At 39.2% G+C, this 17,647-nt stretch overlaps 1 protein-coding gene across 1 annotated transcript in view; it reads right to left on the reverse strand.

Annotated features, from left to right (window-relative positions):
- The window catches only part of LGSN (lengsin, lens protein with glutamine synthetase domain), a 60,981-nt gene extending 46,485 nt beyond the window's left edge, over positions 1 to 14,496 (reverse strand). The window contains exon 1 of the mRNA XM_054630479.2: positions 14,383 to 14,496. Within this exon, the coding sequence (XP_054486454.2) occupies positions 14,383 to 14,496 (114 nt within the window). The remainder of the gene's footprint in view (positions 1 to 14,382) is intronic.
- Positions 14,497 to 17,647: the final 3,151 nt, after the last annotated feature.

Consider the following 17,647-nt stretch of genomic DNA (forward strand, 5'->3'; position numbering starts at 1 on the left):
GGGTCAGGTAGTTCCATGTCCCCTGCCATGGGCATGGACAACTTCCACTGGACCAGGTTACTCAAAGCTCCATCCAGCCTGGCTTTGAACTCTTGCAATGATGGGGCATGGTCTCTCAAACATTGTGAGCTGCAGCATTAGTGACAGAACCAGATCTCTGGCCAAGGGTCACATGTTTTTAAATCCTTCATTAGAGAAATACCCTGAAGCTTAAAATGCTACAAGAAAAGTAGTAGAGTTCCTTTACATAGAAATTGCCCAGTGAGATTGACTGTCCCTTCCCCAGCAGTCTGGCACTGGTGTTTGGTTGGAAAGTGTGATTGCTGGCTGATTAGTATCAAAGTTGCCAGTAATCATGTGCCCACAACTAATGCTCTCCCATCTTTCACATGTTGGAGGTTTCCAATTAGCAAAGGCAGCCCAGAAAGAGCAGCATCCTGGGGGCCACAGCAGCAGGACAAAGAGCAGCCAAGGTCACCAAGCACCTTCCTTTCAGCTCTTGCAGGAATGTGATTGTGTAAATACATGTGCACAATTTTAGCAAAGCCAGAAAACCTCCAAAATCCTTTGCAGTCTGTGGCCACTACACCCTGAGCAAAATTCCCTCCCAGCTCCAAGCCTGGGAACCCGTTCAACCCTGTGCTTATGTGCCTCACTGCACACATCACCTGCGATACTGGTATTACCAGTCTCTTTCCTACCACTTCTTTCCCCTAATGCTGAATACTTGAGTCAATAAAATCAATCTGTAGTTAGCAAAAGCTAACTAACAGGAGCATGGATTTGTCCTTGCACAAGTGGTGTACCCAAAGTGATTAGCTCAGTCATTCCTGATAGGGTCTTGTAAACAAATTATTGATTCCTGGGTGTTTGAGGGATGTTGATTAGAATTAGTTTAAAGCAACAGCTCGTCTCACTTCATCAGAAAAAATTGTAAAAAATGTATCAAGGAGATCAGCTGCTTAATAAACAGTAATTTTTTTTAATCTGTGATATGCTGGCTATTTAAAATATTACTGCAAAGGAATAAGCAAACCAAACAATGATAACACACATGCTATATATATTACCTATCTTGCCTTAATTAAAGTAGTTTACTTGTTTACTATTGGAATGAGGCAGGCCCTGTGACTTGCTTTAATCTGCTTATTCAACTTCTTTATTAAAATCATGCTTTTCAGCTGTGATCACTAAGCCAAATAATACACACTGTGAGCAAAAAGCTTATGAAAATCTGTATAAACTATTTTGATCAGTCTTAATGAAAAGTTGAATTTGGCTTCAAACAATGAACCTTTTTTTCTGTGAAGCCTTTTAGGAAATCCCACTGCAAAAATTCTCAAGCTTAAATGGTGGCTACTGAGGATACCATTTGCTTGCTGGAAACATTTAGAAAATTTGATTTACTGTGCATAGTAGAAAAACAGAGAAAGTAGAAAAAATTTCTGGATTCAGTTGTACATTTGCAATACTGACACAGTCATAAACTACTCTTTGATCAATCTTGTGGTTCAGCTTCACTGACGTCAACGCCCTTGGACAAAAGCACTTGTAAATAGCTCCATAGTTTAATAGATTTTTCTTCATGAAGCCTAAATTTATATGCACATCTATGCAGTGTCCTTGCACTCTCACACATACTTGCACAGTTAGCAGAGATTCTGATTTAGCAATCAGGAAAAGGCTTTTCCTCAATCAGAGTTGTTAAGAACCTGAAGCCTGAGCAATGGAGTCTTTCATTGTAAATGATGCATCACGGAGAGTGAAAAGTTTTAAACTAGATAATTAGGATTAATATATTTTATGTTAAGATAACAGCTATCTAAAAACAACCCAAAGAGAGACTGGAACAAGACATACTATAATGGATACATATTATCAAAACCTATTAGATTTAGTTGATGGACTATAAATCACGTGATAAATTCATTTTCACATGACTACCCAGACTTTCTGATTTAGACTGGCTCAGAAATGCCTTGGCCTTTCTCATAGTGTTACTGAATTTCTACTCCCCAACCCAGTCAAAAGCAGAGTCACTCAGGAATAAATTATTTACTAAGTAAAAAAATTACATTCCTGAACATTGAAGCTGAAAAAGCCTGTTTTCCTTATAAATCTGTGCCTTGAACTTGTTTGACTTTGGCCAGACAAGGCACAGGAAACACTGCTTTTCACAAACTGTGCTGCCCAAATGAAGTTTTTCATTCCAGGCTTCAGGCTCCCTTTTCATGCACATTCTAATAGAGTATACATTCCTGTTGCAGACTTTAATTAACAGACTTCCTCTCCTCTAACTGTTAATTTATTTGCATAAGTCTTGGGGCTTAATTATTTTTGAAATGTTTACCACTTTGTCAGAGTAGTAGAAATCAGACAGAACTTTCTAGTTATTAAGGAGGATTCAAAAAAATCACCATATAGGTAGAATTACCTCAGCACACGCAGTTGCACAAAGCTCACTTATTTTTGCAAACAAAAACCCCAAATCTAAAAAAAAAATTACAGTTATGGATTCCAAGATTGTTTTATTTTTATTATAATCTATCTTTGACTTTTTTGTGCCATTATCACCTGGGAAAGCTTTTAAGACTGATTCTTGGTTCAGATTCCCCAGTGACAGCTATTAATCTCTTCATACCTGAACTATCTCTTAAGGGATGGAAAGCTTCTTTCTCACATCTTCTCTTCGTTATTACCTATTCACAGAAGTGTTGGAGTTGGTTCTGAATGCTAAGGAGGATCATCTCAGCTTGCTAATGAGGACAAACACAACATCAGTACAACTGTGACTAGCTTTAGAATAATTTTCTGAGGTGATAAAGCTGGTTCTTTACACAAAAAGGTGTTGAATATTCCCACAGGGGAAAAGCTAGTTTGTGTATTTCTCATATATCTCTGCAATATTTATTTTTGAACACAGTGTTGGAACACAGAGTTCATACAATGTGATCAAGTGAGTGCTTTTACATTTTAAACTGTGGTAAATGGATCCTATTTCACTCCTCCTGAGCTTGTGGCTGAGAACAAATTAGATTTCTCCACAAGAAAATAACTGGAATTGTCTGTTTTTCTTAATAATTTATTTCACTACTTAATGTCCTTCAATTTAATAGACCAGTATCTGTAATAAACTGCATTATTAACATCTGTTTTCACAACATTTTCCCTATGGGGTTCAATGAAGCCCAGCACTGTGATGCATAGTTTGTGAAATACAACAGTTCATGGACAAATTCAAGCACACCAGAGTCAGGGTGGCCAAAATCGATCCCACCCATCTATAATCTGGATTTTGGGCTGAATGTGCCTGGACCAGAAGTGACTTCTCATGCTACTTAGTTTCCCTCACCTGCAAGCAATATTACAGCTACTGGACACAAACAGGACCCTCAGGCCCTGTGTATACCAAGTTTGTCCACATTTGGTGCCTTACAGAGTGCAGTAGCCTGGGAGGGCAAACACGAGGGCCCACACATCTGCAGCAGTGCTTTCCCAGTCCCTGATCCGAGTTCTACAGTACCCACTTAAGGGACATGGGATAAAAAGCACAGACACTATTGGGAATACACATTTTCTCATTTCACATAGCTTTTTGTCTTCCTAGGTCTATGAATTTTTTGCATTCTTTTTGGCATTGATCCAACTTCATCTGCACTATTGATTATCTGCCAGCCTGGTGCTTCCCCAGACTCTGAGACGAGGAAGATGTGGGTTCATCATCTCCCAGAACAAAGGTGATGGCCAAGGTCTTGCATTTCTTGGGCAAGTGCTCTAATTCCCTAGCTGCTGAACAATGGCAAGTATTTCTTCAAATGCAACTCAGGGCTGGGGAATTCCAAGGTGATGTTCCTGCCTGCAATGAGTCCATGACAAAGTTTCAGCCTCTAAACAAAGTGTAGTGCAGATGACCAAGCTGTGCCTTGTGTCCATCCTGCTGAAAATAGTTTTTAGATCTTAGGAAACTCTAACTTTTCTTCAGAGGTAAAAAGCAACTCTGGCTCACATAACAGGCACAATGTAAAATTGCCAGAGCTTGACTCCTCAGTGATGGGTCCACTGTAGTGGCAAAGTAAAAACCTCCCATCTAAGATATTTAGCAACAGTATGATGTGGCAACAAATCAAGAGTGGTCTTTTCTGTCCACTGTAAAAAAGTCTAAAACACCAATCGATTCTCAATTAGACTACAAGGAAAAGAAACTTAGAAAAAAATTGTCTGCTCTGTTGATTGATTAGAATTTTGTAGCTTATCTTTTGAGGCTTTATTTGTGTAGGTTGCTGACCTTGGCAGGAGGGTGACTGGCATCTTGCAGGAGTGCCATCTGACTTAAAGGAAGAATTTTTAAGAAATCATAGAATCTTAAAGCTATAGAATCATTAAAGTTGGAAAAGACCACCAAGATCATCAAGTCAGACCTTTGAGCAAACACCACCTTTTCAACTCAACCATAGCACTAAGTGCCTTGCCCAGGTATTTCTTGAGCACCCCATGGGATGGTGTCCACCTCCTTGGGCAGCCTGTTCCAACATTTGTGGTCACCCTTGTAGTAGTTTGAAAGCAAACCAGAGGGAGATCCCAAGTCAGAAATACAATTTAATAGGAAAATTAAAATAAATGCAATAATATAGAAACACTGACAGAGTATAACCCGACACCCTGTTGGTCAGGGTGTTGGTAGCAGTCTGATTAAATGGTGGCTGCAGTCCTCCAGGAGTGACAGATATGGTTCTGTTGAAGCAGTGATCCTGTAGAAGGGTTTGATCTTCCTCTAAAGGTCCAGTGGTGGTTATGAGGCTCTTGTACTCTGGGAATTCACTGGATAAGGCTGCTGTGGTGTTCTAAATCTCAGATTATATCCAGGTAGAAATGCTTGGCTCCTTCCCCTAGGCAGAACATCTCACAACTGGGTGATGTAATTTTCATCAGCCATGCAGTGACAATCAATGGCTCATTAACAGAAGATATCTCCCTGGAGGGAGGATGGGTCATGGAAGAGATAAAGAACACTGCTCCACCTGGTTTTAACAGCTGGCCCATTGATAGAAGATATCCCCCAGAGTTATCAAGGATGAGTTAAGAAAGAGATAGGGAACAATGCCCCACCTGGTTTTAACAGCTTATGAAGATGGTGATAGAACACTTACCTTTGGGTACATCTGACATTGTAACCTAAGACAACCCTCAATGAAAGAATTCTTCCTGATGGCCAACCTGAATTCCCCTGGCAGAGCTTGGGTCCATTTTCTCTTGTCCTATTGCTGGCTGCCTGGGAGAAGAGGCTGACCCCCCACCTGGCTACGACCTCCTTTCAGGCAGTTGTAGAGAACAGAAAGGTCTTCCCTGAGCCTCCTCTCCTCCAGGCTAAAAACCCAAACTCCCTCAGCTGCTTCTCATGGGAGTTCTGCTCCTTTGCTTTTCTCTGGGCTCGCTCCAACACCTCTGTCTTTCTTTCAGTGAGAGGCCCAGAATTGGACACAGCACTTTTGGTGTGACCTCATCAATGCTGGAGCCAAGAACAGAGGGACAGTCTCTTCACTGGACCTGCTGGCCACTCTGTTATTGATACAGATACAATGGCCAGGATGCCATTGGCCTTTTTGGCCACCTGGGCACACCCTGGCTCATGTTCAGCTGCTGTTGATCAGCATCCCAGGGGTTTTCTGCTGGGCAGCTTTCCAGCCACTCTGCCCCCAGCCTGTAGTGATGCCTGGGGTTGTTTTGACACAAGTGCAGGACCCAGTACTTGGTCTTATTGCACCTCAAACTGTTCATCTTGGTACATCAACCCAGTCTATCCAAATCCTTCTGCAGGTGATAAATCAGATTAAATTTTCATTGGTGAAACGTATGGAAGATTTTATATCTGTCCTGATATTTCATTCTTTATAAACACAAGTGGAACACAATAAAGACAAGCAAATGTTCTAGTTTTCTATGTAAAAGCATCTGGTATGTATTTATATGTATCAAGTATTTATATACACATAAGGAAAAAGGATGTAAAAATAATCATTCCCCAACTAGCCATCTTAAATTAGGAGTCAGGTTCATACATTTCACCAGAAATGGGACACTGAGAAATCTGGAGGATGAGCAATTGGCAGTTAAAATTTACTTAAATCAAATTGCAAGATAACAGTTGTTTAATGTTCTACTTTGATGTAGCTTATTTTTCTGCTTGACACATCTGTTAAGCTGTAAGTTCAGAACTGCTCTTAGTGAGAATCTGAATACTCATCACCACCTAATTTGCTAGGGATCACAGGAAAGTACATTTGTATTCCACTATATTACACCACACCTCAAACATACATATTGTAATTTAGGTCACAAAGTACATGACAGTGAAAAGGTAGCATTACAAATATAACAAATTAGACAGTAGTGATCTTTTTTTAGATGGTTGAAAACATTGCCAGTCCCAGGCTGGTCGTCTGTCTGTCTGTCAGTCAGTCTGTAGGAGGCTGTTGGTGAAACCTGTGAGCAATCCCCAGTTGACTTGAGGCAAAGGTGTTTGGGCTGGTATCCCCTCTGTCATGGACTATTTTGTCTGTCTTGTTTGAAATTAGATTAGAAATTGAATGCACAAGTGTTTTGGCAGCCAAGTCATAGAGAATTAAATAGAGAATTAAATAGCACATTTGGGGCCATTAATGGCTTCAGCTGAGACAGGTTCAGAGGAGACATTTTCCCACAGCCTGATTGATGCCTTTCACATAATTTAAGTTCCTCATCCAAAGAATCTGAGCTTTCTGCAGGCAAAAGATTTGTATTGGAATGTGTTTTGAGTACCTTCCTGAGGTCAGGAAAGAAAACTTTTCTCTTTTTTGCTAAACAATCGTCTCCCATACCTGAAAGTTTTCTAAATATTTTTTTCTTGTTTTATTAAAGCAAATGGGACCACATGTGGTCATATTCATGGTCTGTGACAGTATATGGTACAAGGAACTTTCCTTCCAGGATTTAAATGGTGGTGCAAAGTTGGGGTATCATTTTCTAAATCACCTGCACACACATGACCCCATCAGGCACGGTGCACTCCAGGGTTTATGGCAGAACAAAGCAGCCAGAGTCACTGACGCAGAAATGGCTTAGAGAAAAGCAAAACAGTGCTGAAGAAACACCACTGTTTCTGGTGGTCAAAGAAATTACTTTAGAGCAGCTTTCCTCATCATCCAGACCTGAAAACTGAACTGCTTTTATAAATGCTTTTGCCATAGCCACATCCCTGGATAGCATACATGAGCTCTGCAGAACTCTGCTTGACTCATTTTATTACACTTTTTTACTACTTTTTTCCTTTCAGGTGGACATATTTTTTTTTTTTATCTAATGTTTCAACATGACAGTATTAGATTATGCAAAGCAAAGAATTAGTCAGTAAAAAGTGGCATTTAAGCATTGTGTGAATAAAACACGCCCACTCTTGGGGGTTTTTTTTCTTTTTAACTATGAAAAGTCTATAATCTCTGCAGGGCTATTTTTTATTTTGCCTTTTTTTTTTTTTTTTTTTTCAATTCTGGCAAAAATTTGCCCTTGAAATTACCAGTTCCAGCTACAGAGAGACCTGAAACCTGTGGTCAGATGCATTGGGACACAGCCAATGCAGAGAGGGCAGTTGGGAGCCCGGGACGGCCCCAGCACAGGGAGCACCCCATGAGTAGACACAGCCCCGTGGGAGCAGGGAGCCTCAACAGCCACAGCAGGAGATGGAGCAGGCCCAGGGGCCACCCAGGGTGCTCAGGCAGGAGCATCAGGGTCCAGAGACAGGCACACCTGCTCCATCCACAGTTCAGGCTCAGGAGAAATAAAGGGCAGGGGTCCCTGGGGGAAGGGTGAGGGTCCAGGGAAGGCTCATCAGAGCCATTAAAGTCAATTCATGCCCTGACATGTCTCACCATGAAGCAGCAGCAACACTTATTAACAAGTCTTTTCTATTGCAGTTTTCCTACAAGTGAAAAAATCAGTCCCAGGGCTATACCAGTATCAGTGTTATCAAAAAAATCTTACAAGATTGACAGTAGAAACTTTTATCTGATATTACATTTCATCTATCTTGAAAGCCTTCTAAATGACTATTCTATATCTTAGTACTACATCTATCAACACTGGACATAATTTCTTATCTTGCCATGTATTAAACTATCATTATCTATCCCTTATAGATGTTTCAGTTAAGGTCTATGCTGCTGGGGCTGTGCAAGTATAAAATAAAAAGCAATCTTTTACCTCAGCAGAAGTTCTTTAAACATAGCACAAGGCACTATAATAAATACAGTATATCAAATACAGTAAGTTGTGGGGGAAAATGGAAAAGAAAAGACAAAGGAAGTCAAATCGTATGTTAACAAAAGGCAGCCAAATGAACCTGCATCATTTTGTTTTGGTTCTTCAGTTGAGAATCATACCTAGTTGTCAGAAACCTCCTCTGGATGTTTATTTCCAGTGATAGTTCTGGAACACTGTTTCTATTCAGTATAAAATTCAACTTGCATAATTTTTGTTTTATTTCTTTTCCATCAAAAAAATTTCTAGTAATAAGAATTCCTGGCACTGCATTTAAAACAAACAAAAAAAAGTCTTTATTGCCCTAGGATCTGATCTGGCATTACTCAATGTCCCCACTGCTGACTGGCTAAGGTAGTGTTTTGCAGTAATGGAAAATGTATACAGGTTCTGCTTTTTCTGAAGAGAAGCAGCCAAGGAATGTGAATTTTACAGGAGATACTCTGCTCTTCTGAGATGAACTGGGAACACAGATATCTCTGAGATACTCTCAAATTCTACACATCTGAAAATCTGGGGGAGGAAATTTATATTAGTCACAAACCTTTAACATTTACAGAAGATAAACATAAGTGTCCTGCCTAAATTATCTGATCACCACAGTAAATATCTGGTCTGCTAGATACCCTTAATTTGTAAATAGCCTATAGAAAAAGGCAGAACTAGAGAAAATGAAATCACCCCCAACCCCAATGTATGCTAAAAAAAATTTTCTAAAGTCAGCCAAAAGGAACCATTTTTTAAAAAATAAAAGGCAGTCTGGTCTCTTTTTTGGAGATTTGATTCCTTTCTTAAACCAGTAGTTGAGTTCATCTGTCCCCAGAGATCAAAGCTAAGACTTACCCATGGATGGCTTGTTCTAAAAGCCACATTTTAAAAAAACTAGGCAGTGAGGCTTATATTCAAAACAAATGAAAACTGAGGACACAAATCTATCCTTCAAATTTTATGCATGAACATCAATTTGATGCCACATTTCTTTTAGCAAGGTAGAAATGCAACCTCAGCATTATCCTTCAGTTGAGGAAATTCAAGCCCAAATAATTTTGGATTGTACCTTGAGCACCAAACAATGGACTAACTTGATAAAAAGTGTACTTGCCATCATTCTTGCTCTAGTTGTCATTGTACACAGAAGAACATAGTGATCTGGCCACAAAGCACAAATGCATGAGGGAATATGACAAAGTAGGCATAAACACTCTACTGGGCAAACAAGAGAGCAACCAGAGCTCTAAGCACTGACACTTTTCCAGAGGAAAACATAATACATTAAAACATTATTAAAACGTAATATATGTTTTACATGTATTATCTATGATGCTCCACTATCAACAATCATCATAGAAACACTTCAAAATTCTAGTCACTCTTCTGCCAGTGCACAATCTAATTATTACTCATGGGGTCAAGATCTCTATTGTCTTCAGTCTTCACAGCCTGGTGGAATGGTTTTCATTCTCCAAATGCTTTTTTTCCAGAAAAGGAATGAGCAGAATAATTTGTTGCTCATACCACTGTCCACAGTAGGCTGAAAGCAGACTGCATCAGAGCAGATAGAAATTATCCTTTCCTGGGATTTGCACATCTTGTAGACATACTGTAGCATCACCCCTGCAATAACTGAAAAGATAATTATTATAAAGAATATGAATAAAATATTCAATAGTTATACCTTCCCTGAAATCTGAGATGGAAAAATTCTGACTATTTTTGTTGGGACCTTTACTTACTTTCTGTTCTTGTGCTCCTATATGTGTTGGCCTTATTCCCACAAATCATCCACAGGCTAAGTGGGTCTCAGCTGTCCATAGCATCTATACCTGACTGAAGGGCAGGGAGCTTATAGCACTGTTTCTCACAGCAGGAGGAAAATTCCAGGCAAATTAAGGCTTTTGGACTCTTTGATACCTTAGGCTCTATTATAGTTACTTTTGTCAGGGGAAGGATAAAGTGTAGTTTAAATCTTGGGATTTACTGGTCCCAGAAATAAATATAAGGAGGTCAAAGGCATAGCTCCACAGAGTCCAGGCCAGCACATGGATGTCAGATGATATTTAAGAAACCAGGTATCCCTAAAGTCAGCTTGCATACTCCAAAAATATCAGTAACAAGTACAAGGGCAAAAGTTACTCAGTTTTAGATTCAAACTATTGCAGACTGACTGCTGAGATGCTTGTGCATGTAACTGGGTTAGAAAATATTCCACTGTAAAAACTTCTGGAATTCTGGATGCTTTTCTGAGAGAACAATATATGTGAATACTTATAGGTCTCCAAAATTTTTCCCGGTGTGAATCAAGCATGGTGTTTTTGCACAGTGAAGCCAAGACACACTTGGTACCTATTTCCTGCAGTTAATGTGCAGAAAACCTATATTAACATTTTGTGTCATCTCTCCTTGTCTGTTATCTCATGATCCCCATGTGCACCAGTATGTCTACCCCATAAGGTAAAGAGCAATAAGAGATCAAGAGAGGCCTACAGGAATATAAAGTATCTCTGTTGGGTAAACACAGTATCTTGTGGAGCCAAGGATATAAAACACAGAAACTGTAGTTCTGGTGCCCAAGAAAATGGGAAGGGGTTAATCAGAATCACAATCAGCCTAGCTTCCCATAAGTTTGAAGAGCCCTTTTTTAGGGTAGCTTTCTATGAAGCTGATCAATCTTGGGGAACTTCTGTTAATAACCAAGACAGTTGCAGTGCTGCACATACTGACATTTAGCTCTGGTTACAGTGGTATCCAAGTTCTCAAAATTGGTAATTACTGTAAATCTCTAGACATTTCCTATCTGTATAATGATTTTAAAAAATACATTTCCCATCTTTCATCCTCCCATGTTAATCACCTACAGGGTTGCTTAGCCCACTGAACCACAGACAAGCAATCAGCTGAATACATTACTTAGAGATACTCAAAAACCAGCTTTCTGCTACTTCCTTGAGCTTTTCTCCATGACAGATTAGAGTCTGGCTGGTTTCAAGTCAGGACTTTTCAGAAGTGTAAACATGGCTGAATTCTACCCCTTATCTAGAACTATAAATTACTTCTATTATCATGAACAATAATGATCTTAATGAATCAGTATTTAATCTCCTCAATGAATTAGATTTTTCAAGAAGCTTTTCAAGAGATTCTGTCACAAAGGCTCTTTTAAAAAAGTTCAGTGTCAGGAGAAGAAGGAAGGTTCCTCTCACGGTTACTGGTCAAAGAACAAGCAACTAATACTAGAAAGAAATGGCAGGTTTTTCATGGAGAAGGAAGGTGCCAGAAGAGTCCCTCAGGTATCTGTGTTTAGACATATGATATTAAATATATTCTTAAATGATCTGGTTAAGAAATAAAAAGTGAGGAAAAAAATCTCCAAATGGAACAAAATTACAAGAATCAGCACTGGAAATAACAAGGACAAGTTTCAAAATGGTCTTATATGCTCCCATATATATATGATAGAGGGGTGAATAAAATTTATCATTCATGAAAGCAAATCCATACCTATCATTGTGAAGCAGAACAAACCATAAGGTTACAAACTTAAATATATAAATACTAGGATTCAAATGACCATGAGGAAGGTGATCCTGGAAGTAGATATTGTGTAAAGTTCTCTGAAAACATATTTTCAATGTTAAAAAATGATCAAAGCAAAAAAATAGAATATCAAGAACTATTATGAAACCAGTAAAGAATCAAATGGAAACAAGGTTCTGTGATCATACCCCAAAGAGACACAGTAAAATCAGAAAATAACTATAATTGGAGACTTGGAATTAAATAAACTAAGATTTATGGGGAAAAAATGGAGAAATTTGAGATAATTATGAAAGAAAAAATTATGAAATTAGAAACGCATACAGAAAATGTTAAAGGCATAGAGAGGGTGAATAGGCAATAGCTATTTATTGTTTCCCATAACATGAAGACAAGGTGGAACACAATCAAATTACCAGGCAACTGGTTCAGAGCAAAAGGAAGTATCTTTTCATGAACACATAATAAAACTGTAATACTCATTGCTACAGGACATTATGGATGCCAGAAATATATAGGATCAAAAAGAAATTATACAAAATTAATGGATGAATTAATGCTAGATCTCTGTTCTGAAACTCCCAAAGCTTCAGACCAGTGAAACTTAGGAAAAATTAATTATGTCCTTGTCTTTCTCAAAATATCTACTAGTAGGCACTGTCAGAGACACATCAGTAAGCTAGACAGATCTAACAAAGTTCTTCTTCAACACAAGAATTCAAGTCTTTTTTTGTTGGAAGCATGAACTTCACTCATATTCTAAAATGAGAATTTTTTTTTAAAGTCATAGTTGGACTTTATATTAGTGGCTAGATAGTGATTGGATAGTGGTTGCAAGCTAGTGATGAAAATACTGGTTTGATGTCTCAATTCTGGCACTGAGTAGAAGCTTTTGTCTGGCTGATTTGATGGCTGATTCGTATGATGGGGTCAGTCTGATTCCCAGAAATGAGATGATTCCACCCAAAAACCATGCTCACAAATAAAACTCTGAGTGAAAAGCCCATTAGTTCAGTACACTTCAGCCCTCTTCATTAGCAGGACACATGGATTGGAGTACATCACAAGGCCTGCACTGACAGCTTTGTGTGTAAGGTTGGCACTGGCAATCTTGTATGCAAGATCTTAGGATGAGCTTCTGTAAACCCTCAGTAATGTAACAGAAGAGTAATATTCCAAAAATTATTGATATTATTCAGGATGATTCCCTGCACCTAAGCAGTTTTCAGGACTGGGGCCCTTGTCTAATTTTACGTAGTGTAGGGAATGAAAATTTCAGACCATTTCTCCTTACCATGGAAGAGCTCCAATCTAGAACATAGCAAGTGACAAGATTAGTGGAGGGAATATGAATGGAGCCCATGGTCGTAGACTTTATTACTTTGAGTGATGAGGCTGAACTGGAGTTTTACCTATCTTTTAGTATGTGATTTCCTAATAGATAAGAAGGCATTGTGCTGTTGAATAGCTAAGGGAAGGTGATAGGGTAGGCAGGAAAAGGAAAAAGAAGCAGAGATTCTTTCACAGCTGTATTACTAATGGTTAGTTTATTGGATGCCTCCTAAACATAGTGAAGGACTTAGAAACTATTGAAAACCAATCATAGAATCACAGAATGAGATAGAAGAGACCCACAAGGATCATTGAGTCCAACTCCTGGCCCTGCAGAGCACCATCCCCAAGACTCACACCTTGTGCCTCAGAGCATTGTGCAAACACTTCTTGGACTCTGTCAGGCTGGTGCTGTGACCATGGCCCTGGGGAACCTGCTCCAGTGCCCAACCACCCCCTGGGTGAAGAACCCTTTTCTAGGATCTGACTTAAATCTTTCCTGACACAACTTCAGGCCATTCCCTTGGGTCCACCATCCCTTTGGATGGTGACTCTCCAATAATTTAACAACTTTCTTATAGTGCAGCAACCAAAACTGCACACAGTATTCAAGGTGAGGCCACATAACTAGTTCAGAAAAGACAGTACTACTGAGACTTCTTGCTAATAATCAACACTTTATTTTTTCCATAAAAGGGGCTGTGTAGCCCCTTTTTGTTTTTCTGCATGGTTTTCATTAGAGTGTGCTTTCTCCTTGACTATTGTGAGAAAGTATGGTAATAATTATTTTGTGGAATATAACTGGTTTTTTTCAATGTTGTTAAATAGTCTTGCTTGGAAGACAGGCAGATTGCAGGACGTGGATTCTGAGGTGTATTTTGCTCTGCAGAAACCATTATTAGCTGTTCAGATATCACAGAAGATAAACCAGATACAGACACTGAAGGGATTTAAGATAGATCAAATTTAGATGGTTTCAACACTGACAAATCCACACCTACAAGATGCCATGAGAATAGAACAAATAAGGCTGTTTAATAATAGTTTAGCAAGTTTTTATTGCTAAATATATTGGGAAGAGACGATCTCTTGATACTTGTTAAATTCCAGATAGTCTGAGACGTGACTGGGATTCTTTCTGCCACTTTGTGCTTATTGCACAGCATTGTTGTAATTCAGGCACCAGATTGCTCTAAGTTTAGCATCAATGTCAAATTTTTTACTTACCGCTGAAATGGGTCTATGAAACCTGAGGTCCAGAAGAATAGGCAGCAGTGGGAGGATGGCAGGAACTGCTTGCACAGACATGGTATGGGGGTTAGATTTCATGGTAATCAGCATTTGAAAGACAGCAGCAAGCAGCTAATTGTCTATAAATGACTGTATTCACCAGTTCCACAGGGCAAATTCTAAGCTAATGATACTTAAATTCAATAGCCTGCTACACAATCAGACAGACTACAAATTAAATCTTTTGAAATTACAGCTTTCTCACAACAAAGCAAACAAATAAATGAGACAAAATAATGTTTTCATTTGTAGTGCTTGCACGTTGACAGATTTCTGAGGTTTAGATTGACTCAAATGCCACTTAACACTTCTTCTGTACTCGAAATAATGGATTTATTTAGCTGAAATATTGTAAAAGGTTTTCACTCCAGCTATCCATTTCTGCCCTCTCAGGAGATAACTGCTTACTTTGCACAAAGTTGCAAGACCAGCATACCATTAATGTTCTGAACACATATTCTTAATTCAGTTGTTTTTTCTAGTTTTGCTATTACTTGTTACTTAGAACTGAAGTGCATCTGCAAAAGGTGTTAATTTTGCTATGAAAATTTTTGGTAGGCTGATGCATCTATAAAATATGAAATAACATATTTTAATCTTATTTCTTATTCTCTCTAAGAATATGAAGACATCACTTTCCATGAAACTTCTGTCTTGACCCTTCCCCATTGGTCTGAAATAAGCTTGTCCATCAGTTTTATATTTCTATCCTGTTGTGTCTTCTATGCCTTGAGAGGCACACAAATAAACCATTTAATCTTGTATATACCATGGAGGTGTTTCTGCTTGTACTTTGGCTACACTTTATTGTCTTTGCCACGTAATAATTGCTTATGCAAACTCTTTGAAACCAGTCCCTCAGAAAAGGAGTAAGGCAACCATCTTGCCTCCCATTTTTTTACTGTCAAGTTTTTAACACTGAGTTTTTTGCAATCACAACCTGTTGGAAAAGTCAGAGCTTATTAGACATTCACTGGCAAAACAGGTCTACACCAAATATTTTGATAAACTGCTAATAATGCATTCTGATAAATGTAACCTTACATCCTGAGTAGATAGTAAATATAGCAAGATATAACTGCACATTGGTGTCTTTCAGATGCTGATACCTCACCTGAAACATCTTCCTCTAAACAAGTTCTTTGCCTAGGGACTACTGGGTCAGGGAAACCACAGCAGTTGTCTGAGAGCTGAATAGCATAAGCTCTGAGATACAGGGCCAGTCTAAAGAAATAATACACTTCAGCTGAGGCCTTTTATCTGCATCCCCTGTGAGATATTAAAGCTGTATTCAGGCTACTAACTGAGTGCTCTTAAGTCTGACACCCTGAGTGCAGAGGAGGATTAAATGAATGTTTGAAGCTGTTACTGACTTAAGCTGTTTGCCTCACGCTTTCTTTGAAGGACCACTATGGACATCTCATGACGTCAGGAAAGAAAGGGCATTTTAAAGGTTGGCAGCAAATCCAATCAAGTCTTCCAGATTATATGAAAATGCCTTCATCCTTTCTGGAGATGGTGACGTTGTTTCCTCTAATGTGTAAGACTATTTGCTACAGCTGAAACCAAGGAAAATTAACTTCAGTATCAATAGGGAGCTCTGCAGCTAGCCCAGGTGAGCAGTACTCTTGTTTCTCCTCCATGAGTATGCAAGGTTTTCAATCTGCATGTGCTTTAACTTCTTACTTTTTTCCATTCTATGGACACACAACTGGGCTCTGGGTGTTCTGCAAACAGGGACATCTTATGGGTTGGATTTAAAATCCATTCTGCCTCAGAGATATAATTATGAAGTGACCATTGTGAAGTCCTGTCCAGAATCCTACCCCAGGTCCCATTTTGTCTCTGGAACTGTGGCCTGTCTGTACAGAGACCACATCTATCACATATATCAATGTCCCTGTCACATTACAGCCACTCAATGACTGATTTCACAGACTGAACACAGTCTTTCCTTCATGTGCAGGCACCAAGCTTGTTCAAACAAACTGTCACTTGACCTATCCTATCATCTCTGCAAATTTTTCTCCCCAAGCAGAATCAGTTATCTCCAGGGAATAATAACCCCCTCCTTGCAGAAGGACATCTAGCTGAAAGAATTTTTTTCTTTCAGCTTCTTTCAGCTGAAAGGAGCTGAAAGAAAAAATACCAATAGTATTGGTAATACTATGTATTACCAATCATAGTAATACACTTTGCAAAACTTTGCTTTTCCAGTGACGCCATATTCCAGATGATACTATTTCTTGCCTGGGTGCTTGCCTGTCCTTGCAGTATCATGTTTTGGTACACTATTAGGCAAATGAATCTAGTCTTTTCTTGCATTAAGCAAAAGGGTGTTTCCATACTCTTACCAGGCCACTTTCCTCCCTTGCTGTGCTGGGGTTCACCATGGCCTTAGGTACTCCAGGATACCAAGGAGAAAGACAATCCTGAGTTCACAGCAGAGTATGTCAGGAAATTAAACCAATTTTCCAATACCTAACAGAGGCTCAGGTAAAAAATTTCTAGCAGTCACTCTTTCTTCCTTAGCATGTGATACATGGGAATGTCACTGTCCTCATTTAAAACTTCTGCATCAACTCACAGTCATTACAGCATAAATAACACTGATTTTTCTCTTTAAAAATTTAGAAATTGAGTGGGATGAAGATGGGACCTAGACAGGTGGTGATGAAGTTAGCATGCCCCAGCCAGCCAGTAGATCTGGACTGCACAATTCCCATGCTCTAAGTGTCCCACTGAGCTCAGAAGTGATTCAGAGGCTGGGCACACATCCGTACTTACCTGCAAAAGTCCTTCCAGTGCAGTGTTCATGCTCTCACTCCAGCCCAGGTGGGAAGTCAGACAGAAGCAGTCACTACCTCTGGCAGACTCAGCTTCCAGGGCAGCTGCCTCTTGGGGCAGCAGCTGAGCTCTGAAGCAAAAAGCAGATGAGAGAAGTGCTGGATATCACAGATTTGTGGAAAGTGAATAAAAGATTAGTGTGCTGGTTTTGACTGGGACAGAGTTAGACACAAAACAAGAATGATCACACAAAATACACAAGATAAACTAGCACAAAATCATAATATATGATTTTTCCAATGCAAGCAGTGAGCATTCATGATCTGACCTTGCAAGTACATATTGAATGGGTCCTAATCTGCTCTATCAGATAGTCTGGCTCTGCACAATAAAGTATAACTGTTCTTATCATTGA

This window comes from Agelaius phoeniceus, chromosome 3 (genome assembly GCF_051311805.1).
Source record: "Agelaius phoeniceus isolate bAgePho1 chromosome 3, bAgePho1.hap1, whole genome shotgun sequence".
Taxonomy (NCBI): Eukaryota; Metazoa; Chordata; class Aves; order Passeriformes; family Icteridae; genus Agelaius; species Agelaius phoeniceus.